Genomic DNA, 25,896 nt, shown 5'->3' on the forward strand with positions numbered 1-25,896 from the left:
CGCCCGAGACCGGGCTGGCCCTCCGCCACCGCCCCTGAAGAGGGAGGGGAAGGCAGCGCTGCCAGGTGGGGCTGGCAGCAAGATGGCGCCGGCGGTGCAGGGGCTGAAGAGCTTCGTGTGGCAGAGTGAGTGACTGTGGGGCTCCTTCCCCGGCCCTGAAGAGGGAGCGCCCTGGGGCTGCTCGGTGGGCGCGGGCCGGCCGGGAGCCTCCGCCGCTGAGGCGCCGGCTCTGCGTAGCCCCGTGTGTGGGGTCGGGGGTGCCCGGCCAGGTGGGGTCCGGGGCCGCTCCTGACGCGGCCGGAGCCGCGCTGTGTGTGGAGCTGAGGCGGCCGAGCGGGGTCGGGGTCGGGCCCGGGGTCGGGCCCGGGCGGCTCTGTGGCAGCCGGCTCCGGCGGAGGCCGTGGGTGGCGGCTTCTGCCGGCTCTTGCAGGTGCTGGCTGCGCTGGTGGGAGGTGACTGCCGCGGGTGTCCGCAGAAACAGCGCTGTAAAGAGACGCTTGTGACTTTTCCCGAGATAAGGGTGAGCTCTGCAGGCTACACCCAGCCTGACGGGCTCGCTCTTGAAGAGCCTAAACTTAAACCAGCTCTTCATTTCTCTGTCACCTCCTAGCTGCTCCTTTCGGAGGGTGCTCTGGCCCCAAAAGGGGCTCTTCGCTCTCTCTCGCGGAGCGGTGCTTCCCACTTTGTGTTTGGCTTCACGGTTTTCCGTAGAAAAAGCTGAAGGTATTCCAGGTAGTCTGACAAATGAACTGCAGATTATTATCTCCGTGTTTTGGAACAGGTTCTGCTGGTGTTTCTTACAGAAAATGAAGTTGTAACTGCTCCCTTCCTTGCTGCTGTAGAAAGGCTTATAGTATTTCAGGTAGTGTGAGACCTTTGGGGAAAAGGCATTAGCAGCCACCTCACCCCCAGCTTAATTGTACTGAGGTTGTGACTCCAGGAGCTGCTCAGCCAGCCTGGCGACTGTCACTGAAATGGCAAGGTCCTGTTGCCGTCTTGTTTTCATTTTTCTCCTCTGTTTCCACATGAAAGCTGTTTGTGTCACTAGAAGTGAAAAGCAGACTGTCCCTCTGGAGTTCAGTCCTCAGCGGCTGGCACCTGTACCTTGCCTGTATGAATTAGATACCTTTGTTTAAAACCTAACCTATGGAAATCCCCAATTTTGCTGCTTTGTTTATCCTGCTGTCTTGCTCTGTTATTTGTGCCTATGACTGTAGAGCCAATGTTTTGTCCTGAGATATTTTATAGAAGACTCGGACCATAAAAGGGAATAATGTGATCAAAGCAGAAGTGTGTTATTAAGGGCCATAAAGACTTTAGAAAATGGTCTTGCCAGTGTGAGGAACAAAGATTAGAGTGACAGTGAAGCTGTGTGAATAATAAAACATTTATATTGCAGGCTTAGTTAAGAGGCACTTCTGAAATGAACACTTTGTTAGTCATTTAGTTCCTCTTGTCTTTCCAAGACTATAACAGTGAAAATTGATGAACTAAGTTTTAGACATTGTCTTGCACTTTTGGAATGGGTAATTGAAGGCCATAGACTGCTGTTTCCTAATGTTTCAGCAAACATTTAAATTGGGGCTTTTATTAAGACTGATTTGTCTGAAAATAGTGATGTTGATCCTTTATGTATCAGCTTGTGTCAATGTGTGTTTTGTTCCTGCTCTGTAAATTTTCACAAAAGTTACACCTGTGGTGTGTAAAATTGAAGCAGAAGTGTGTGGAAAAGTTAATTCACACAAGTTTGTTAGCTAAGCTCACAGTTATGAGGACAGAGAAAGCTACCAGTGTTTAGGAGACAGCAGTTCTGTGGATAAAATCATGAAATACAGAGAGCTGCTGTATATAGTTAAACTCTAAATGAAATCCTTTCCACGACGAATTCTGTCTCTTAAATTTTTTTCACAACTGTAAATTGTTTTGTAGACTTGTATAGTAAATTCTAGCCTAGCCATAGCTAGTTATATTAATTTTTGTAAAAAAATTCAGCATTTCTACAATTCTGTGTTTTGTAGCATTTGCTTAACAGTCCTTTCTTCAGGAAGTGCGTTATAAACGGGTCATTAATTTGGCCAAGGTGTGGTTTGCTTCTTTTTTTTTTTTTTTTCCACACAGGGAATTGGCAGTGCTCTTCTGTCAGGGTTGTGTATAGTTTTCCCTTAATTGTGAAGTAAAGATAGAAGAAAAAAGGCCTTTGTAAACTAATTGAATGTATTCAGAGAAGAATGCCTTTGTATATTCTGGTGTGTTTTATAGGCAAATATTGTAGAAAAAATATAATATTTGAGATTTTGGACAAGGTTGTTGAGCACTCAGTTTATTAAAAGGAATTCTGTGTAATGCTAAAGACTAACTAATCCACAAGAGTGTTCTCAGAAAATATGAATGTTAATAAATTTTTCACATGGTTAAAAATTTGTTATTACACCTGTGTACAGATCTAGAAACAGGCAAGGACAGTTTATGGAGAAGAATTCTGTGCAAGTATTTATCAGTAAGGGGTTTTTAAAATTCTTCTTTTTAGGGTTTTGAACATATGAGTCTAAATGGATGAATTTTTTTTTTCAGTCTTAGTAACAATTTGATTCCTCTAACTTGTAAACTATTTCTTCTTACAGGGCTAAAATCAACAGTATTTGATGACTTTAGCAAAGAGGAAGAATGGAAGGTACAAATTTGTTAAAATTTATATGAGAATTCTGTCTTCACTTGAACAAGTAATCTGTATAGCTGAGTAAAGAACAAATTCATAAAATTAATGGCTGGCATTTTCACTTAAGATTGTTTTCTCTCCTAATAATAGATTTTACTTTTGATAACTCAGATCTCTGTGTAATACATATTGAAAAGTCTAGAGGCTAGTACAGGAAGAACAGGTTAGTAGTCTCTTTTTTTTAATTGGTTTTGAAGAAAAATTAGAAACTGTATTTATCTTCACTTTCCTTTTGAAATACTGATACTTTATTAATTTCAAAAATTACTCTGCAGTACATGTGGAGCAGGATTCAGCAGTATATGATACCTGTTAGAACTGCTTAAGCTATAACAGTTGTAAAATAAATACAGATATATTTGAGCAGGCCATGGGGTAAATTAGCAGGAATTCAAAACACTTGTGTCCAAGTGAAACTTTCAAAGTACTTTCTAGTATGAGTAGGGGGAACAAAATACATATTTAAGATTAAGCTCATATTTGGAAATCCTATACATTAGGAACTGCCTTCTGAGATTAATTTCCCCCTGCAATGTTGATGTATGCAGGTAATGAAAAAAGCAGAGTAATAAAATTATTTTAGCTTCAATTTTCTATGGCAAGTTGTTGAGGAAATAGTATGTATTTAATATAGCTGATTAATTGATCTAAGTTCTTGTGCTTTTTTTTTAAAAAATATGTTTAGATAATGCTTTTAGATGATTACACTACTAAATTACTGTCACTGTGCTGCAAAATGAGTGATCTGCTGGCAGAGGGTGTCACAGGTAAGCGTAATTCTTATTAGTACACCAATGGCAATATCCTGGTAAGAAAAATGGAAAGACTGAAATTGATGAAATTGATAGTACCCTTGCAAGTAAAGGTCTTTATTTGGTTGATGAAGACAAGTAGCTGTGGGATATTAAAACAGTAGACTTTCAGGCTTCTACAGTAATAAGTCAACTGTGATTTTTATTTTAATTAAAAAACCAAATGTTTATCTGCCTGAAAGCTAAAAACCCCCTTTTAAATATTTTTTCCTAAAGATTGCTCTAAGTGTGTTTTTTGTTTGGTTGGGTTTTTTTGGTGTTTTTTGTACTTAATTTTTTTTGTTTGATTGTTGTGATTTTTGTTTGGGGGTTTTTGGTGGGTTTTTTTTTTTTGGGAAGTAGGAATGGATGTTTGTTTGCTCGTGCCTATTTTTGAAATTAAAATAAATTTCCAAAAAGTAAATTAGCTAGTTTTAATTAGCTTTAGGTCTAGATTTTCAGAAGTGCTTGTGTAAGAGGGCATTGTTTAGACTTGGTTATTTATTCCACAGTCCTATTCTTATTCTAGTTATTCAGCATAACATGATTATTCTGGAAATATAATAGAGTTGTATCAATTTTACTTTTTGGTGTGTATTTAAAATCCTAAGTACTGCTTATCCTTTGTGAGAAACTTTTGGTGAGCATGTTTTCCTTTCCTTATCAAGAAGAAATCTTTTATTTTTAGTGAGCACACTGCTGAAAGGAACCTGTCTTTCCACATCCAGATGTCTGACATTACTTATCTTATTTGTTCCTCCCCCACAAAATTTCTGAGCCACAAGAATCTCTCTGCATTCTCGAGCTAGTGTACTGTAACGCTCTACAGAACGACTTTATTGAACAGAGAAAAACAAGAGTGAAGCTGATTTGCTGAAAATGTCTTAATTTGTGCCTGCAATTATGTTGGAACAGACTAATTGCCCAGGAAACAAAGGACAGAAGAGGCTGTAGTCCAAAATGATGCCCTGCATAGTTTCTCTCTCCCTGTCCTTTAGTGTGCTGGAAAAAGAACTGTCTTGCCAAGAGAGTTCCTATCCTTGCAGGAGGGCCCCATAGTTGGAGTATGTTTGCATTGCCACTCTGTTGTAGTTGTCACTAGACCGAGAGTTGAGAAAGCCTTGTGATAACCTTCTGTATATGAAATAACAAAAAATAAATCAAAGCTCTTGGCACAAGGTATGGCCTTACCTCTAATGTTGTGGACAACTTGATTGCTGTTACTTTAGCAGCTCTATAAGGAAAACAAGGCACATATTTTAATATAGATGCATAATGTTCCTAATTATAAAAATGCACTATTTCTTACTTTATAGTGGTGGAGAATGTATATAAAGACCGTGAGCCTGTCCCACACATGAAGGCAATATATTTAATAACTCCCACCAAAAAGGTTAGTATTTAAAAGTGTTGCAAGATCTTTCAGACTGAAAAAACCTCCTTTTTAAAAAATGTTTATTTACTGTGTGCAGCCGTGGAGTACTTAACTTCTGCTTTTTCTGTGATGCTCCTCTGTGTGATGCCTGATTTCCCAAGATGAAAAGACAATGCAGTGCCACCATGGAATATGTTGCAAATGTGTACCTTGTGGTCAATGTAGGCACTGTATCACTGCTTAGCAATTGGTAACCTTACTGAAAGAGATGTTGTATCACATGATACTGCAATACACTGGAAAGCAGAATTCAAATTAATGGCTCTAATTAGAGATTACTGTTACTTGCTGAAAGTTCTTGAGGGAGTAAATCTCAGCAGTTACAGCTGGGAAATGATGCAAATATTTTGTGTGTGCTTCCTGGAATGAGTTTGGTGCATAACTGACCATCTGTATTTGCTTGTTATTCTTCATCAGGAATTAAAAAATCTTAAACTTCAGTGTTTTCTTACATACTGAATTGGAGTATTGCTAGGTGGGACTTGGTAATAGAGCAGGAGGAGAGGAGGGAGAAGCTTTGATCTGTGTAGAAAGGCAAAACACTGGCATGATGCTTTTTTTTTCCCTTATTTTTCTTACCCCCTTAAGTCTGTAGATGGACTGATTGATGACTTCATCAATAAATCATCTAGCAGATACAAAGCAGCATATGTGTACTTCACTGACTGTAAGTAAGCTTTTGGGTTCTAGTTTGGTAACTTTATATGGGTAGCTGCTCACTTCTCTTGTCTGGAGTTGAGTAAATGAAAAGTTTGGGCCCTGTTTGTTGTAAGAAGGTATGCGAACTCAAGTCATTAACCATATATGTGGGTTTCCAGGCTGTGGTCACCATGCTATGTGGCAATAGTCATTTCTTTCACAACTACCAATCAATCTTGATTGTTCTCCACCATTGCTTTTATTTTAGGTAATTTAGTTTTATTTTTTAAGTATTCCAGTCTTCTCCTGTGTTAGAGTGTGGAGGAAGACAATTCAAGTCAAACTGTATCTCTACATAAGCAACATAGTACTAAAAACGTAACTGCATGAGGACTTGTCAAGTTATGGGTCTAGGTCTTCAAAGAGACAAGAGCAGTTGTTGGTTGCTGTAAAGTTGTTTGTAGCAGAAGCACATCAGTCTCAAAGGCAAAGAGTTCAGAATATTAAAGTCCATGCTAAAGCTTTTTGGCATAGAGTCCTGAGTAGAAGAAGCAGGAGCAGCTCCCTGGCATCTCTTCTGCTCGGTGGTGATGATGGTCTCTCACACCAGCACAGGGGTTTTTATTTGAAAATCATCCAATGAGCTAAAACCATGAACCTGAATATTCTTTCTACACCTATTAGAATCTTAGTTTTAGAGTACAAAAGTAGTGTCATAATTTACGTATATAGCTCTATCTATTAATGTAAATGGTTTTGTCTGTTCCAGCTAGAAAATGTAAGCAGTGTTCTTGCTATGTTTTCGTTATGTCTGGGCCTAAGTTTCTGAACTTTTAACTAGGCTTTAGGCTGCTTGAACTGTTTAACTAGGCTTTAGGGCTTTTAACTCTCTTAAGGCACTTACAGTATATTCTTACTTAACACTAAAGCTTGCACTTCTATTTCATATCTGTGTGGCTTAATAATATTCCTGCTTACTTAAAACTAAAACTTACACTTCATGTCTGTGTGGTTTAATGTATTTTAATTTTTCTTAAGACTTTAATTCAATCCCTGTATTCTTTTCTCTCTCTTAGCAACTCAGAGAGGCTTCTATTTTACACACTCCAACAAGGACTTTCTGCAAGGACTTTCTGTGGTAGTAATTGGTTGCTTCAGGTGGTTCCTTCAGACCTGTGGGCCAGCTTTTTCCCTTCCCTGAAAGAAGGGGCCCTACTTAGCCCTTGCATGCATGCCATAAATTGTATAGCAGAGACAATTATTGGGAATGGGTTTAATGTGACTGCACCTTAACCCTGCCGGCATGTAAAGAGGGCAAAACAAAAACCCCAAATGTGCTGCTGTGGCAGACACTGAGGTGTGCCTGTCTTTGTGGACTGTGTCTATCTGCTACTGGATGTTCTCAAAGCAGTATTAAATTACTATCCAAATTCTTGGTTTCTTGCTTAGTTTCATACTGAAGCAGCAGGAAAACTAGTGCTATTGTGCAGTATGCTCCTTGGTTGCAAATGGGCAAGCTTTCAGTTTTAATACTTGCCAAAACTTTTCCTGTTGAGAAGAATAGCTTCTGAGTTAGAGAAATAACTCTATCACGTCCAAGTCTGTGTAGTATTTTTGTCATCCACGTATTCCATAAATTCAATTTCTACACTGGAATCTAATGTAGCCTGGAAGTGTGGTGGAACACTTTAGAGATCTATAATTAAATTCCATATTTCTGTCTTTTGCTCTTGTGTGTATGCATGATTTCTTTTTGTAGCTTAGGAAATGTTTTTTCTCCCCTACATGATAAGAAATAGCAGAAACATTTACTTTGATTAAATCAACATCCTTCACAGCTGCAGACTGCTAATGAATGTTCAGCAACCTTTTGCTTGCAAAAAGGCGGTATAAATTGAGCAGTGGTACTTCTCAAAAAATATTGATTATATCATCTATTTCACTTTAGGAAGAGTAGGCAAAAGAAACTAGATATTTTATGGTTAATTTGGTGTTAATTTAGAATTGTCTCCCCTGAATACTCTATGCTAATAAGTGAGCTGACAGCTGTAGTACAAATTATTTATACTTCGTCTCTTTTTTTCCCCCTAGTTTGTCCTGACAGCCTCTTCAATAAAATTAAGGCTTCATGTGCAAAATCAATAAAGAAATGCAAGGAAATAAACATTTCCTTCTTCCCCTATGAGTCTCAGGTAAGTTTAATTCTTAACCTTAACAGTAGCCTGGGGGTTTATTTTCAAGTGCTGCTGACCTTTTAGAGAACAATGAAATAGAATGTAGCTTTTGATTGACAAACTCTATGTGAAATATTTCCATTTGGAAATTTCCAGTGCTTGCTTATGCTTTTCAGATGAAAACAAATGTTCTTATACTCAAAGATTTCTACTTTTTGCATTTGACCTTTTTGCAAGACTTGGTGTCAGTTGCAGTGGGGAGGTTAAAGAAGGAATCTATCCCCTCAGAGCAGGCAAGTGTTCCGGTTGGTCTTTAGTAAGAGTTTGTTACTGCTGATACTGAGGCTTTACTTTGATAGGTTGGTGTGTAGGAATAGGAGTAAGGAGGACTTGGTTAACGTCAGGAAAGGAGAACAAATGGACTAAGAGAACTGAAGGGGAGTGGAACAAAAACTACTGCAACTTGACAGTCTTTTCAGTGAGAGGAGAACATGGAAATCCTGTTTTCTCAATTAAAGATCTGTACTACCAGTGAAAACCAATGGGTGTTTTCCGTGTGCAGCCACACAGTGAGTGTTGTGTTGAGAAATAATTTGTTGCTCATGCCCTTCATCATTCACAGAGGGCTGAAATGCACACTGATACTCACTAAGATGAAGCCTCCAAGCTCTGCCCAGTTCTGGGGGCTGGAGAGCTAACCAGAACTAACTATGAATGTTTCCCATGTCAAACATTACCAACATATCAAGGGTGACAACTCTCATGTATACCAAGTGGCAGGTGAATACAGGAGGGATTGCTGCTAGCCCCGTCTCACTGCGGTGCAGTTTCCTGGTTTGAAGACACAATCCTTTTAATTATAAAGGATTCTTTTTTGGTTGAGAATCCATCAGGGGATAATGAGTATGGTGGCTTGTTTGTTTGCTTTCCAGTGAGACTGATGTTCACAAGTTTTGTTTCAAGCTGGTTTTTGGAGCCCTGACAAAGCTGTTCTTCTGTGCTAAATAAAGCCTATGAAAATGTGGTCTTGGTTTTCTGGAGAATTCACCGTGAAAGCAGAAATCAGGACTGCTTTTCTGAACTTGAAAATAATCAGAACTCTTCTTGTTTTTACTGTCGTTTTGTATTCTCAGTATCTGGGGTTGTGAGAACCTTTTGAATCCTTAGCAGAGAAATGATGTTAGCTGATCTGCCTGCTTTCTGGGATGCTAAGAGTAAATAATCAGGCTGAGCTCTGGGCAAAGTCCAGGTCATTATCTACTCGAGTGAAGCAAGCCCCTTATCTGAATGGATGTTCTTCTTTGGCTCTGTAGTTACAGAGTCCATCTGAAGCTAGAGAAAATCCATTTACTGACAATGGGATTGTTCCCATGTTTGCATTCCATTTAGAAAACTGTTGAAAAAGCCTTTCATTTCTCTGGTACTGAGCTGCTTTAATCAAAATGTAATGCAGTTAAAGAATTTCAGCTATTGAAGGTAAATTCTTCATATTAAAAGCAGATACAATATGTAAAATTTAATTTTAAACCAATTTAACCTTGATACCTTTTGTTCTCATTCTGATATTGCATTGTATGGCTCTGTACAAGACAGTGACAGGTGTTTAGTTCCTTCTTTCCATCCGTCCTTCCTTCTGTCCTATAATCAACTTGAAAAATAGAGTCATTTATGTAGGAGAGGATTAGGGAAAAAGTCTGAGAACAAGAACATGAGCTCAGCAGGGATAGAGAAATGAAGTGTGGGTTTGTTTGGGTTTTTTTCCTAAAGTGTCCTATGTATGACATTTTCTTGCAGCATATAGTTTTAAATTATTAGCAAATCTTTTACCAGGTTACAGCAATCTGCAAGTTAGGCCCTTTTTTTCTTGCTTATACTGTACATAGGTATTTACCCTCAACATCCCAGATGCATTCTACCGCTGCTACAGTCCCACTCTGGAAAGGACAAAGGATAAAGATGCTGTACTGCAAGTCATGGCTGAACAAATTGTTACCTTATGTGCCACGCTAGATGAGAATCCAGGAGTACGATATAAAAGGTGGGGCAAAATTAGTGTTTTCTAGTAATTGCTTTCACTTCTAGGGCTTAGCACATTATTTGGTTGTAGCTCATGGCTGCAGCATAGATTTTTTTTTTTCCTTTTGCTTGTGGATTGTTTTTAATCCACAAGTCTGAATATATGCAATGATAGGAATTTGTGAAGCGTAGGCAGAGCAGTGTTTTTCTGTGTATATGCATGTGCCAGTACCTGCTATACCCCGTCTTGTTCTGAATGGTTTGTTTCATGTCTGGTCAGTAGGGTGACACTGATATGCTGCATTCTTGTATGCATAATCCTGTAACAGAACTGCTGCTGTTCAGCCATTTGCAGCTCTGCTTGGCACCAAGGAATTCAGAAATTGCTGTGGCACATGGGAGCAGGATTTCTGGTAGTAGAGATATTGAGAAGAATGCCTCTTTTGAGCTTTGAAAGGGATTTATTATCTTTGAAGTCAAAGTATGCTTCTAAAATTGCATTCAAGGGGACTGCATTCTGTGGTGTAATGTGGTGTCTTATTCTTTGCAAAGGTAACAAATAATTGCTTGACTGGTTTTTTTTTTTTTTTTTTTGTTTCTTTCTCCTTTTTTTCTTTCTTGTTTCCCACCTCTGAGTGAAGCTTTAGGTGCTGGGCCATGTGCCAGCTCATGCCAGTCTTTTGCTGAAGCTGTTTCTGCTGTGTGAAATACCTGTGGAATCATAATGTATAAGTAAAAATATATTGAAAATACTTAGAATGTCCAGGAACTCGTGAAAGCGAAGGATCAATCTAGGTAGTTTTCTGTTTTAAAGTAGCATTTTAATGTTCTGATGGAGAAATGTAAGTTATTTTTGCATGCTTCCTTTTTTCCCAGTGGACCATCTGATAGAGCCAGCAAACTTGCCCAGCTTGTTGAAAAAAGTCTTGAAAACTACTACAAAACAGATGAGAAAAGCCAAATAAAGGTAGAAAGTGAACTAAAATGTTTGAGATTTTTTTTGTGGGGGGGAAATATCTTTGGAATATTCTTCAACAATTGAGTTCTACAAATATAGATCTTATTTAATAATAAAGGCAGCGAGTTGCCATTTAGTTGTTTTTGTGTATGGAAGCAATGTGGAGATAATAACTGTTGGAGTAAAGCTGTATTTGTGTGATCAAACTAATTTTATTTGAAAAATTAGCCCTGTGATAGTGTAGGGGGATGCCACAAGTCTAAACACCAGTGGATAAATGTTATTTTAATATCAACTTTCATAAGGCTATGTGTAGAAGGGGCTTCCTGCAGAATTGAAATTTTTCCCCTGGAGGGATTTATTGTCCACAAAGATACAGCTGTTCACATAAATGATGGTTTTGATCTGTCGCTGCAAATAAGGCCTGATTAGGGCAGTTGCTTGAACACAAAACCATGGGGTAAACCATTCTGACTTTACCACTTTGCTACAGAAATAAATGCACCTGCTGCTACTGCCACTTCACTAAATCCCAAAATGAAACTTTCAGTTGAATGTTTGGAGATCTTTTTCTGTATTGCAGCACTATCTGCTCTGTAATACAAACAATGAAGTTATCTGTTAAATCTCTGGGCAACCTTTTTTGGGTTTTGTCTGTTTTTCTTTTACATTTTTTGTTCGCTAGATGAATAAAATTCTGATTTCTGAGTGTACTTCAGTGGGCTAAGAGCATTGCCTTAAAATTAGTATTTAAAACCATTGTATGTAATTAAAATGTTCAAACACTTGGACCATAGTGCAGTGGTTTTCAGTTATTTTCTAAAAATATCTGCAGTGCTGTGACTTAATGCAAATAGATTTAACATGCATTAACTTTGTACTGTATGTCTTTGTGTTTGTTTGATGGCTTTCTAGGCTAAAACCCATTCCCAACTAATAATAATTGATCGTGGCTTTGACCCAGTATCAACTGTGCTCCATGAGCTCACCTTCCAGGCAATGGCATATGATCTGCTACCCATTGAAAATGATACTTACAAGCAAGTACTTAAAAAAAAGAAAAGCTAAATACTTTATTCTTGATTATAAAATCCCTGAGAATTGTTTAGCTCAATTGCACCATGGCAATATTAGCTGCTTATATTGCATAATGGTTACTTCACTTATTGTTAGTCTTTCCTCTTGGATTTGTAACTTCATCTTTTTCTTGACTTCCTCCCTTAGTTGAGATTAGGTAGGATCTAATTGGCATTGTTGCTAAGTTTTGAGTCCACAAATTGCATTTTTTAAGAACTAAGAACCTTGAATTGCTCTTGAAGTAAAGCCTTGGGAGTGCACATTGAGATTCTCTAGATTATTTTTTCATATTCTCAACTTTTTTGGCAAAACAAGATAAGCAATACCACTAACTGAATACTGAGAAAAAGCTAGGTTATTTCTCAGAAATTCTCAGTTTTATAGCTTCAGTCATTTAATTCATGTAGTTGTTAAAATTTACATCTTTTATTGTAAATACACATTTAAATGTTTAAAAGTTTATAAGCACTGTTTGGAGTATTGTAATGTTAATTTGCATAAGTTATGTGCTTTACTGTCTGATTGTTCTGACAACAAGGATTTTGGTAGGACTTTGCTTTCTGATGACCCACTACAGTAAAAGTGACCTGATAGCCTCATTGTTTAGCCAAGCAAAGTGTATTTTCAGTCAGAAGCACAGAGTGAAGATTTTAATAGAAAGTGCAAAGTTCTATGGATCTGGGTTTGATTGCTGGGTATGAAGGTGTAGCAGACTATATTTTCTAGGTAGTCATAATCTGACTTTGATTATTAATCTTGTAATTTTTTTCATTCTTTTGCTTTCTGGCAATCTGGACTGTGTGAGTTTCTGTAAATGTGAAAATATTATGTGGCATGATTGCTGTCTTGTTTTAGGTTTATTGCTGTTTATAGTCATGTAATAGCTACTCTGTAATGCTGTGCAGCAGTTTCTTTTATATGTGAAGTCCTTTGTCCTGCTTAACATTTTGTTGGTGAATGTGACTTCATTTTCCTTTAGTTATTAAGTCTTACAGTATACAGAGAAAGCTACACTTGGCAATTTCAGTGTGTATTACTTTGTGCAGTTTGCTTTTGAAACCAAAGGGAAGTTGACATTGAAAACTGAAGAGAAATTGAGGTGCATGTAAATGTGTGTTTAAAGCTCTAGTTACTGTTGGTTTAAAAGAATGTCCAGAAACTATTGCCCCAAAGAATCTTTTTAAAATTAATCTGTTGCATCTGTGTTAAAATATGTAATCTGTAAAATCCTTCTGTAAATTATATTTTGTCTGGCAGTAGCTTTGCTTGTAAATTAAAACCTTTGTCTGTTACTGCTGTTACCATTTATATCAATTAAACTGTTACAAATTGTACTGTAATAAGTGATGAGCACTGGGGGAACCCAAACCCCAAATAATTGTCTGAATTTTCTCTTGGAAGATACAAAACAGAAGGCTCTGGTGGGAAGGAAAAGGAGGCAATTTTGGAGGAAGATGATGACCTGTGGGTGAAGATGCGGCACAAGCATATTGCAGATGTGATAGAGTATGTGAATAAATAACAAAACCAACTGCTTGGTTTCATTGAGAGGGAGTGTTTTGAGCTGTTCAGTGGGAATACAGGCAGTAGTGAACATGGTTTGCAATACAGATTGGATTCAGTTAAGTAATCAATGTCAGGAAGAAACTGTGCTTCAAAAATACGGTGCGTACCCAGGTATGCAGTTACACTAATTAATGCTACTTGAAGTTCTTGAGGTAAATGGAAGTCAAGTGATTTCCAGGCAACTATTTTCAAATATTTTAAATCTGAAGGGATTATTTTGCATACAGTACCACCACGCTGCTGTATCAAATGACTTTATGAAGATATTGCAAACAGAATGTTTAATCTTTCCTTTGTAAAAAAAATCACTCTTTTCTCTGAAGGTAGGCCTGTATTTCAGGCTTTTACTTTCATTCAGAAGTTCTTGTTGCACAGTTCTTTTAAGATTTTAAGAAAAGATTTAAGAACTCACGTGTTACCTTTCATTATTTTCATCAGGGAATTACCAAAACTTTTGAAAGACGCTTCATCGAAAACAAAAACAGCAGAAGGAAAAGTAAGTTGTTTAAGTTGAGATACTGTTTTTCCTGTAGTTTAGTTATTTTCAGCTGATCAGATCTGTGTAACTCATGGATCTACTACAGAAATTAAGGCTTTTCTCAACTGAAATTTTCAGGGGTTGTGGAAGAAGCAAGTCTGCAACAGGAAGGGAAATAAGCATGTCATTTATTGAGGGAGCAGATTTTCAGCTTGTCATTTCTTTCCAGTTATCCATATCTGCTCTGTCCCAGTTGATGAAGAAGATGCCACTCTATCGTAAAGAGATTAGTAAGGTAAGGGGCCTTTTGTAATCACAACTTCACAGTAAATAATTCTGTGCACTTTGTTTTGTTGAGGTCTAGTTTTAGTCTGTCGTTTTCCTGTAGTGTGCTGTATAGCTGTTCTCCAAATTAACGTTTTCACCTATTGTAAAATTCAGAGGATAAACCATATTTCCACGCGTTTCATTTTACTATGTAAAAGAATGAAATAATTTGTGTGCTTTGAGGATTGAACAAAAACAGTTTAATGTTTTAAATGGTATTATGGGAGTCAGTCTCTAAGTGAAGGGGAAAACACAGAAAATGCATGATGGTACTGAAGGATTGACTCTTGTAACCAGTAAAATGATGGATATGCTAGAAAAAAATTCAAGCTATGGCAGCTTGTGATTTTTTTTTTTTTTCTTATTTCTGTTTTATAGCAAGTTGTTCATCTTAACATAGCAGAAGATTGCATGAGAAAGTTCAAACCTAACATAGAAAGGCTCTGTAAAGCTGAACAGGTATGTTTAAAAATGCCACAAAACAAACAGTAACTTTGCAAGTATTGCGAGTACCACTTTTGTGTTTGCAGGAATAGAAACTTGTTTTAACTGACTATACTACTATGTCTCTAGCCTTTATTTTGTGATCAGTTTTAGAAGTGGTAGTATTAAAACTAAGTGTAATATACAAGACTCTTAATCTCCCAATAAGAAGGTTTTATTAAGAGTTTTGGGGTTTGTTTTTTTTATTTTGGTCTTGAAATCTGGCTAATTTGTATAAGGATCACCTTTGTTGTCATGGCTCAAAATTCCTATGAGGTTGCTTTAATATATTGTGCAGAGGGAAGCCCTTTTTAAATGTCTGGGGAAAAGCACCTTTTAGGGTGAGGCATTACACTGTGACAAGAATTTACATTTCTAAAAATTCTAGATATCACAGTTTTAAACGTTTTAGAGTGTTATTATAATGATGTAACTTGAAATAAATGTCAGACTTATCATACTGAGTTTAAATTGATGCAGCTTGATTGTTTCCTGAAACGTGTGGTTTCATAAAAATACCTTTCAAAACACATGGAACTATGTTGATTTATATTACTTTAATGATTTTAACCATGGTGTCTATTTTTATTTTTAATTAATTTAGGACTTGGCTCTTGGAACTGATGCAGAAGGTCAAAAAGTAAAAGACTCTATGAGGGTCCTCCTTCCAGTCCTGCTCAACAAAAGTCATGACAGCTATGACAAAATCAGAGCTATTCTCCTGTATATATTTAGTACAAATGGTATGACAAGTTGCCCTGTGTTTCTTTTTTCCTTAGTGCTATGAGCTTGAACTCAAGTGTTAGGATAGTACAGTGGTTTTAGTTAATTTAGTCTTTGCATTGGAGTTGATAGCTGGGTTAGAAAGAAATCCTATCCATCCTCTGTATCTTGTCTCAGATGATTAGCAAAGATATTATTGGTGAAGAGTTAAGAGGTGTAATTCAGTTCTAGATTCATACAGTGTTTTAATATCGTTCTTCCTCTTGCATGTGTGCAATATTTTGTTCTCTTATTTTCACGTGGTATTGAAGCTGTTAAAGGGGGAGTTCCATGTCTGTTGCAACCTGAAAATAAGTCAGTGGGGAAAAATTTGTTGTAGAGAAGGAACAAAGTAGCAGAATGTTGGTCTGAGAAATCTGTAATAATACTGACTTTTGATCTCAAGAATGTACCATTAAACAAAATTTTATTTAAAATACAGTATGTTAAACTTAGACTAGTTGTACAGAACAAACAAAAAAGTTCTGGACTAAATAATGGAATGTGTGAGACAAAACTGGTCTTACTGTCACTTGGTAATTGTTGTCTGTTTTCCATATATTGAAGGAACTACCCAGGAGAACTTGGACAAGCTGATCCAGAATGTACAAATAGAAAGTGATAGTGATATGATAAAAAATTGGAAATACCTTGATGTTCCTGTTATCTCTTCAGTAAGAATGTGTTTATTTATTTATTTTGTGATTTCCTACCGTCCAATGACATACAGCTCTTTCAGCAACTCTTAGTGATATTATCCAGGTCTGGGTTTGGAAGCAGATTATTACTAGGAATTCTTTTTTTGTGATGTTTAAATGGTAAATCCTTTGAAAATTATTCATGTTAGCTGTTGAAAGTAAGCTACCCGTAATGTTCCCTCTGCAATTACCAGATGGTGACTTGAGCTGGTTGATTTTGGAAACTGTCAACTTACTCAGTTCCTTGTCTGTGAAGTTAGTATTTCTAGTGTATCCTGAATTCTAGAGGTATTAATTACTGCTTTTTGTAATTATTATTTCTTTAAAATCTCATACTTACCCTGCTCCTTCTGCTACTGACTGCTAGTAAGTTTCAAAAAACCCAAACACTAAATAATACAACCATATTTTAAAAATCTTTTCAGTTTGTTGCTCAGCAGCATAAATATGCAAGAAGGGACCGTTCTCAAGAAGAAACCTTCCAACTTTCTAGGTGGACTCCTGTTATCAAAGATGTTATGGAGGTAAATTTCACCAACTAATTAATTCATGGGTGCAGTGCAGATATTTACTGGATGACCTGTTACACCAATCTTCTGAATTCCATAGTATTTTGAGTTAATTTTGTTAAATACATCTAGTGGGCAAAGTGATCACTTCTACTCTGTCTCTAATATAGGAGTTTAGACTGCTGTTAGTAATACTCCTTGTTAGAGGTCATTTTAAAGGTGAGGAAATGAAAGTGAAAACATGAAGTCTTTTAGAACAGTTTGTCCTGGGATTGGCTGTGTTTGGTATAATTTGAAGATCTATATCTTCTTGGTTTTAACTCCAATGGGTCTTTAAACTGCAATTCAATCTAAACTGTAGTGTGGTAGAGCCTGGAAGGTGTTACTTACCAAAAGGGTAGTTTCATTGTTCTTAAACCTCTTCCTAAGCATTACTCAGTGACTGATGTCACACAGGATAGTGAGTTTACTGGAGTATTTGTCTGACCCAATGCTGTCATGCATAGATTCTTGGTGGCTTTCACACGTTCATTTTTGTTTTCAGGGGACTCTGACTTCTCTCATACATTGCTAGAAAGACATTAAATACATTAGAGTTATTACAGATGAAAAACTGCTAGTGAAATCTGAACAGTTAAATCAGTAATATGTTTATAAGAAAAGCATATATACTCACAATTCCTTGTGATACACAAAACACCTACAGTACATTTTAGCATTATGTGGTGTAGCATTTTGTTACATAGGAGTGTTATTCATGAGGTGCTACTTGCAATTATTTGTTGGGCTGCATATGTTGGCATGAAATTTCAATTAGACATCCTTTCTGGAAGCTGAAACTTGGTGGGGTTAAGGTCTGTATGGCTTTTTAAAGTGTCTTTATTTTGCACTTCAGGATGCTATAGAGAACAAATTAGATTCAAAAGACTGGCCTTATTGTTCTCGGTGCCCTCCCACCTGGAATGGTTCAGGAGCAGTAAGGTAAACATAATTTACTCAGATCTCAGTATTTTTGTCATTTACATTCTAAAGTTTTACAGAAGTGTGCTTACTGAACAGTGAAGTAGCACACGTAAGTTAATGTTATGTGCCAAGCCTATATTTTTATTTCATCTAAAATATACTCAGCTTGATTGTTATTTTAACAGTTCTTGGTAATGTATAGCTTTTTTATTTGTAGTATCTCCCTTTTTGCTTCAAGGTTAGAAATAACATTTCATATTGCCAGAATGAGAAATTTAAACAATTGAGCTTATTAGTGTGAAGCAGTTTCAGGAATGAATGTTCAGTACTGTGACTTAGGAAAAAGAATGTTTTACTTCTGGAAGTTATCTCTACATTAGTGGTGTGACATTGTTGGGGTTAATGACCTCAGGAAGTTAATTTAATCTTCTGTAGGCTCTCTCATTAGGAAATATGGGCCTGTTAGGCATTTGACCCCTGTTGCCAGGGAGGTGTTTAGGCAAGTCCAGGGCAGTTGAAATGAATTCACTACTAATGAATGTGAAATGTGTACTTGCATATTTAATGATTGTCGCTGAGAGGTGATTTTTGGAATTCTTTTCTTTAGCTCACCTATACTGTTCCTTCTTTCTCTTTTTTTATTGCAATAGCTCTTGAACCTCGTGACCAAAACCTGCCAATCTGAGAGCTTTATCACTTTTTATAGTGTTATTTAAAAAGAGAGCAAATAAAGACTCCCAGGAATGCTCACTGTGAGTGTTCCTCTCTCAGGAATGCTCACTGCACTAATCACATGCTGGAATTCAGGGAGGGAAACATTCAATAAATCCTAAATGTGGAAGACACACTTGAATTGGAATTTGTACCTTAATAAAAACCAAAAAGTAGAGACACACAGCCTTAGGAAAACAGGTTTTCTACATCCACTTCTAATTAAACTGTTGGTGGTGTATCCTTCTGTTCCTGGGTATGCACTAGGATGGTCAGTGCAAGGGAACACTAGAGCAAGTCCCTGCACACAGGAACTTTTTCTCTGTCTTACAGGCTGGTGAAGTGTGGGAATCTTGAAGGCACTCTGGCAGAGAGGTCAGGACTGCAGATGACTTAACCCCAGTCTGCAATTACTACACTTGTATTAGACTTCTAAGAGCTTCAGGCTGCTTTTGTTTTTCCTAGGTATTTGAATCTGATTTGGTCACACACAAATACTTTCTTTAGAAATTCTGTTCATGTTCAGAGATTGAAAAACGTAAGACTCCAGCTTTTTCAAGTGAACCTCTCATGAAAAATGCCACTGGAATTGGGAGCATGCAGAGTTAAGCTGCTTGGCAGGAGTCCTTGGCATGTTAGCTGTGTGTGCAACAGGGTTTTTGTTTTGTATTTATTTTCACCCTGGTAATACCTAAACAGTTTGAGTAATGTGATAATTTGTTTTTATTAATTTTTTTAAATTAACAGTTTATCTAAATACTTTTGCTGAAATTATAATCAAGCCATGAACTGTGTGACAGAAATTGCTACTGCTTAATTTTAACCAGAAATGGATCAGGCACACTGTATAAATGGCACCTTATGAAATGCTTTGCAGTGCACGGCAGAAGCCTAGAGCGAGTTGCCGGGAGGAGCGGAGGAGCAGCGCGAGGCTGATTGTGTTTGTGATCGGGGGAGTCACGTACTCGGAGATGCGCAGCGCTTACCAAGTTTCCGAGGCCTACAAGTCCTGTGAAGTTGTTATTGGTAAGCTGGCCATGGGAAAGGGTGGGGGTGTGCTGGACTACATGTGATTCTGGAAAATTTAAGAATAATATTTCTTACATTCCCTCTGTTGGTTCACCACACTAATACTATAGCCTGAGTATTGCTTAAAACTGTGCACTTAAAAGCAGCTTTACTGGTTATCTCAACTCTTTGATGTTCGGAGGGATTTTTTTGCCGCAAGACAATAATGACAAAGCAGTTACGCTCTACAGAAGAACTATGTCAGAGTATGTAGCAAACAGGATTTCAAGAGACCTCTATTTCTTTGCATTGCAGTTTCTTCAAACTTCTGCATCTGCCTGTGCTTTACCTTCAGTGGCACTCGCTACTGTCATTGCTTTTGGAAGTAGAAAAGGTGACAGACTAGTGCAAAATTGCTCACTTTGGAAGGAAGATGAGTATTAAAAACCCCAACAATCCTAATCAAAATTCCACCCAAAAAAATAAACAAATTGTCAGATCCGAGAAACCTGGGATTTTTGAGCTTTCTGTGCTGTCTGACACTGACCCCCTGGAGATCACTGCTTTTGACCTGAGGCTTTGGAGAAGGCTCCCAAATTTGAGTTAAAGATGGAGTTAAAGTCACGGGTGTGTAGTTAAAATAGAAGTGTGTGATTGCAGATACACAGAAAGGAAGCAACACCCCAAATCCTCCATCTTGTCCCATACCTATTACTATATTATAAAAACCTCAAATTTAAAACCCTTCACCATGTGAAATCACTCAAAATTTGGAAGCCTTCTCCAAGGCTTCAGGTCAAAAGCAGTCTTCTCCAGGGGGTCAGCACAGAAAACTCAAAAATCCAAGGTTTCTGGGATCCAATACAAATAAACCCCAAACCACTTTTTCAGTGTAGCTCAGTTGACTTTGCAACATTTTCTAATTTCTGTTGTGGCTACTTGAGAGGCTTAAGATTTGGCAATTGGCAGCTGGTATGCTAATCTCTCAGTACTTTAGAGGCAGTAAATGCTTGTTCCATCAGCTGCTATGCTTCAAATGATTTTTAAATAACATTAAAGGAAATAATTAGGTGCTAAAACATGTACATCTATAGGAACAGAGCTCCTAGATGCAGAACCTTACCATAGACCTGTGTCCTTCTGCAGGGTCAGCTGATAGCTGCATGCAGGGTCATCTGAAGCATTCTTAATTGCTTGAGAGGTCTACATCTGGCATTTAAATATAGTCTTGAGATTCAGTTTGAATCTACCATCTATCATGATTCTACTCAAATTTTGTACTCAAAAATGAATATTTACTCAAATAAATGCTCTTCCCTAAAACAATGCCAATCTTGATTCTGAGATCTAGTCTGTTACCTCAAAATATTCCAGGGTATTGTAGGTGTGTTTGTGTGTGATTGGTTTTGGTTTATTTTTATTTGCTAGTTTCATTGGTGGTAGTTGAGGTAGGTTTAATGCTGGTTCTAGTTCTGAGTAGTAATGGAAAGACCAGGTCAACAGGAATGTAGCTTAACCAGATTATTTCTTCACCTGAGACTTGTTTACAATACCATGTTTAGCGGGGTGTCTCTCACTGGATTATCTGGCACTCACCACAGAACCATCTTCCATTTTGTTTAGAGATGATTCCTGTAGTTTTGGTTGTAATCCTGATTTCTGAGGGAAGGTGATAATTTCCAGATTTCCACATGGATTAGTGGAAGATTAATATTTGGCTATGTTCTGCCAGGAATGTTAGCCTCCAGCACACCAGCAATGTTAGCCCATTGAGAGTGACACTACTTGTTGCCTTCAGAACTGCAGGGTGACCCCTCATGGCAGAAGTTATAATCACTCTGTGAGAATAAGAGAAGTAGTTGTGCATTGAAAAATAATAAGGATTTTCTCTGCTGCTCAAGACTTGAATTTTGTTATTTCAAGGAAATCTTAGTCAATAAAAGCCAATTTTCTGTAACTGGAATTTCTGTGGAGCACTACTGTATGAGGTAAACTTGAACCCAGATAGTTTCTTGATTCTAGGGTAAAGCCTCACATTAACTCATCCTTTCACAGAATGGCAGGTTTGTAGGCTGGGACAATTGCTCAGGCTCAGTCCCGTCTTTCAAACAAGGCAGAGCAGGACTTGAAACTTGGGTTCTGAGTATGAGTCCTGACCTGGATATCTGAGTGTGGGATGCAGACATTGCCTACGTAATGGTGACACGTACATGATGGTGCTTTATATGAAAACACTTTGGAATGTTGCACTTGTCAGTTTTCCAGTGCAGTTAAAAACACTGACACGTAACTGATGTTTCAAAGAGGGAATGTCTGAAAGTCAGAATTTGACTGATACAGTTCGTACTTCTGTTCTTTTGTCAGGTTCTACTCATATTTTGACACCTAGAAGACTGCTGGAGGAAGTGAAGAGCCTTAATAAACCCAAGGATATGGTCTGCATTAAGGATGAATAGATATGGTGATGTTTATGATGCATTAAAAACACACACAATATATACATATTCTAATGGAACTGACTTTTCCAAATACTGCACTTCAATACTACATGGTTCCTAATGGGAGCTCATGTTATAATTTAAATTTGCTGCTTTTGGGGGAGTAAAAGAGATGAAAAGATAAACACATGTATTTCTTATGTTCTGTTTAGTATTACACTGCAAGTGCGTTCTCAAAAGGGCATGTTTGTTCCTAACTAATTATGCTAGAAATTATTGTAATGATATATAAACTGGAATTGTCTTTGAGAACTGTGAAGACTTTCTATAATAGAATTTCTTTCTAAAAATGACTGAATTAAAAAGGGCCTGGGCACTTGGGTAGGGACTTGAAAACTTGTAAATATGGGTTTATGGTATAAATGTTTCATACAAGTTCACTGTCTTAAAGCGCTACGTTTTCTGTAAAAATAACTTGCTGAAAATTCTTTAAATACGTGTAACTGTGAAAAACCTAAAGGGTTTTTAGATGGTTCTGGGTAAGGTAGTTAATCACTGAATTATTGAGCTGTTCAAATCACAGTAAGTAACTTTGGAGAAATGCTGTCAGCTGTGCACTGAAGTACACTTTATATTTAAGTATATACAGAGATTATTAGTGAAGATTTTTTTTAAAAAGTTAATTTCTTAGCAAATTCCTTATAATTGTCTATATAGTCTGTCTGTTTCAGAAGTTGAATTGCTGTGATACAGAAATTCCAAAACTAAGCATGTCTCTGAGGAAATGGAGGCAAGGGGAGAGGACAAAAAGGGAAGCATCTCAGTCTTTCAAAGGGCTTGGTAATTTGGAAAAGAAAAGCACAAAGTAAACAATGACAAAACCTGATGTACTCAAGAGAATTTACTTTTAAAAAATTGTGTTATGTACTAAGAAATACCTAAATTCACATTGAAGGGAATAAAAAAATGAAATTGTATGAATTCTGTAGTACTAGTACTGTTTAGATTTCTCTTCAAAAATTACTTAATTAAAATTACTGAATTTCTAAAGGGATGTTGTATTTATATGCCTTGAAATGTTAGTTTGTTGTATGTGGAATCCAATAGAAATCTTTTATAATGAAAAAGAATAGATTACTCATGGCTGTTTATTTACATTTTTTCCAATGATGAGTATTTATTTTCTGTTTTGTGATTTTTTTTTTTTTCCCTTTATTTTTGTTCTCAGGTTAACCAGTACTTTGAGAGAACATTTTTTAGATGAGTTCATTCAGAGTTAATTAGAAGGTGGAAAAAGGTCAAGTTCTCCCCCTACATCAGAGAGGAATGAAAGGGGAGAGCATGACATAATGAGTCTAAAATGTTGCAGGACGTGGGGAGTGATGAGAATCAGTGGCTGTAGCTTTCAAATGCACCTAAACGAGTTTGGACTTGAATCTGCACTGACTTTTTTTCAATAGGACTATGGAACACTACTCTTAAATCAACTGGTTCATCAAATACCATGTACATCACAACCTTAAAAAATGCAGCAGAAAGATCTGTATTGTTTTTGTGAATTATAGTTTCTAACTCCATCACAGTAAAAATCCAGAGTAAAAGTACTTACCTAAGAAATGCTGTGTTCAATGTCTTCTTACTGAAGATGCACACTTTGAAATTGGTACTGAAAAATCTCACTAAGATTATATCTATTTCTTACACCTTTGGCCAGAAGAACCCAGGTTTGTTGTAACAGATGTATGTAGACGCATTTATTTTTCTTATTCCTAAAGCTGGAAAGTAGTTAAGTACAGAAGGAAATAGCTGATATCAGTGTTAACGTTTAAGGACTGAAGTAATTGATTTCAGTGGTACATAAAATCCATTGTGTTGATATTTTTTACATTTCATAGAGTTGAAGTAATACCAGCTCACAATTCCAGATTACTTCTTGTATATTCAGGAGTTGTCTTTTTCCATGTCTCTGCTTCAGGCCTAAGGGCTATCCCCAGCTTAGCCTGATAGCTGATAATTCAAAAGTCCCTAGTCTGGTTTTTTTTGTGTCTCTTAGCCACTTTTTCCATCAGGCAAAGCAAAGCCAAATGCTACTGTAACGGTGGAATAATAAAGATGCTTTATGATAGGGAAATCTGGCACCTATATGTAACTCAAAATGGCTTATGAAGAGGGTAAGTGGAAGTTATATTCAAGATATTTGGGTTTTTTTCCCCCAAGGATCTTCTCTGCTACATTTTTTCTACATCAAGAATCATTATCAAGAATGTTATCAAAGAGTTCTGTCAGGATAGACAAAAACTTAGTATTTCAGAGTACATGTACTAGGTATATTATAATTTTGAAAGTTCCTATTTTCATATTATGCATATTAAAACACTTTTCCTAATGCTACATGTGGACCCAGCAACTGATTTTTAAAGTTGAATCTGGAAATCTGGACAAGATTCAGAAATTACTAAGGGAAATCAAAGATAGGGAACAATCTTCATCTCAAGAATGGCTAAACTAGGATCATTGATCAAGGGAAAAAAGATGATTGTGGAGTGTGTGATGGAAGCATCAAAAATCCTGATAGTGTTCAGACTGAAGGGTTATCTTCCTATTCAGTGTGTGAAGTAACCCATGAAACCTGCAGCTGTCAAATCAGAACAAAAGGACCTTTAGTATCTGAGATGTCAGGCAGTAATGACATGCTCTAAATGGTTATATGGGGAAAAAATCCTCAACATAAGTATTTATAGGGCTAATAAGTATAAATGTTACTGCTGATTTGGAAGGATTCTGGGCTTTCCATTTGCCAGAGAATGTTCTGAGGAAATGTTATTATGTCACTGTCCTATTCACTGTCATCTCTCATAGGCAGTTGCTGTCAGGCACAGGACAGCAGGTGCAGGGATCCAGGATAAACAAAAGGTTAGAACAAGCTGTTCTTGTGATGTGGAGAGATCTCTGTGAAAGAGGTGAATCTTTTAATTTTTAGGAAGCTGCAGCAATTCCTTCATTTATTAAGCTCATTTGCAAATAATGGGGACATCCCAAACATTAAATTAAATAAAGGAAAAAAAGGCATAATAAGTGGAGGCAAATGAAGTTGTACGATATACAGTAGGAGGTTAAGGAGGAAGAGTTAATGGTATTGTTGACTGTGAAGGGTGGAAGAAGCCCTGAAAAAAGCCATTGACTCAGGCTAGTGAGTAAGTGGCACATGGCAGTGAGTTTAGCAATCACTGCTTGTATGAACAGAGTCTGAATTATTTCTGTATCTACCACTGATGAAATTGCTCAGGTTTGCCTGAAAATGACTGTCCTTTTTAAGGAATGCACTGGCATTTCAAATTTGGTTTTCATCAATCCTTATGTACTTCGGCTTCAGTGAGTAGCATCCCTGATGAAACAAGGCTGTTAACTGCTTGCCTTTAATCACTGCAGTTAAGTGGATGTTAGAAGGAAAATAATAGATGACTTTTCTTGGCTCACTGAATTCCTACAGTATTTTAAAGTTTTCCAACCTACTTACCATCAGCTAAAATGTCAAAGCCAGATACATCTGTCAAATTAAGGACATTGAAAGAACCAATTTAATTGTTACATAGACAACCAATGGTGTAATTCAGTCATTGCAACATACAAGGATGCTTCTTAAAAACAAGCAACTCTCAATGTAGGGCACTCTAAAACCAAAATAATTCCAATTGTTGACTATGGCTTGCTATGTTAACATGATGTTTGCTCCTAGATGTCTCAGGTACAGAGGCTGTTTTCTCTTGGTGTGATTAAGCAGCTGCTGTTGAAGTGTGGAAAAAAATTATATGTAGTAATGACTGAGGTTTATTCTCACACTTGGGAGTGGGGGGGAAATCCAAGTCAGAAAATTAATTTTGCTTGTTTAGGCCAATTCTTATTAAGCTGTCTTAAGTGAATACTTAGAGAAGGTATCTGTACACAGTAATGGGGATTAGCCAACCTGCTAAAGACTTTCAGTAGAATGAATAATTTGTTTTACAATTCTAAGACTAAGTGTAAATGTGGAATACCTGTATGCTCTAGTTTGGTTTAGTACCGGTGGGTACAAACCAGCTGACAAAGTTAGCTAGCTGACTTTTTCATGTTTGTGTTTATAATTTTATTTTTGCAGAGATACTAACAC

The 25,896-nt window shown here is 37.1% G+C and overlaps 2 protein-coding genes across 2 annotated transcripts in view; one reads left to right on the forward strand and one right to left on the reverse strand.

Annotated features, from left to right (window-relative positions):
• The first annotated feature begins 59 nt into the window (after positions 1-59).
• STXBP3 (syntaxin binding protein 3) lies at positions 60-21,791 on the forward strand. Its single transcript, XM_033067280.2, has 19 exons — positions 60-125; positions 2,622-2,671; positions 3,402-3,483; positions 4,824-4,900; positions 5,531-5,609; positions 7,673-7,773; positions 9,639-9,793; positions 10,648-10,738; positions 11,645-11,769; positions 13,208-13,312; positions 13,811-13,868; positions 14,080-14,145; positions 14,556-14,636; positions 15,265-15,403; positions 15,990-16,096; positions 16,546-16,644; positions 17,525-17,610; positions 19,181-19,329; positions 21,676-21,791. Exons 1-19 carry the CDS (start codon positions 83-85, stop codon positions 21,765-21,767), a joined length of 1,785 nt encoding a protein of 594 aa, XP_032923171.1. The 5' UTR covers positions 60-82; the 3' UTR covers positions 21,768-21,791.
• A 1,093-nt stretch (positions 21,792-22,884) lies between these two features.
• Positions 22,885-25,896, reverse strand: part of AKNAD1 (AKNA domain containing 1) — a 35,188-nt gene continuing 32,176 nt past the window's right edge. The window contains exon 19 of the mRNA XM_033067275.2: positions 22,885-25,296. Within this exon, the coding sequence (XP_032923166.1) occupies positions 25,259-25,296 (38 nt within the window). The 3' untranslated portion in view covers positions 22,885-25,258. The remainder of the gene's footprint in view (positions 25,297-25,896) is intronic.

Source organism: Catharus ustulatus, chromosome 9, assembly GCF_009819885.2.
Source record: "Catharus ustulatus isolate bCatUst1 chromosome 9, bCatUst1.pri.v2, whole genome shotgun sequence".
NCBI classification, from domain to species: Eukaryota; Metazoa; Chordata; class Aves; order Passeriformes; family Turdidae; genus Catharus; species Catharus ustulatus.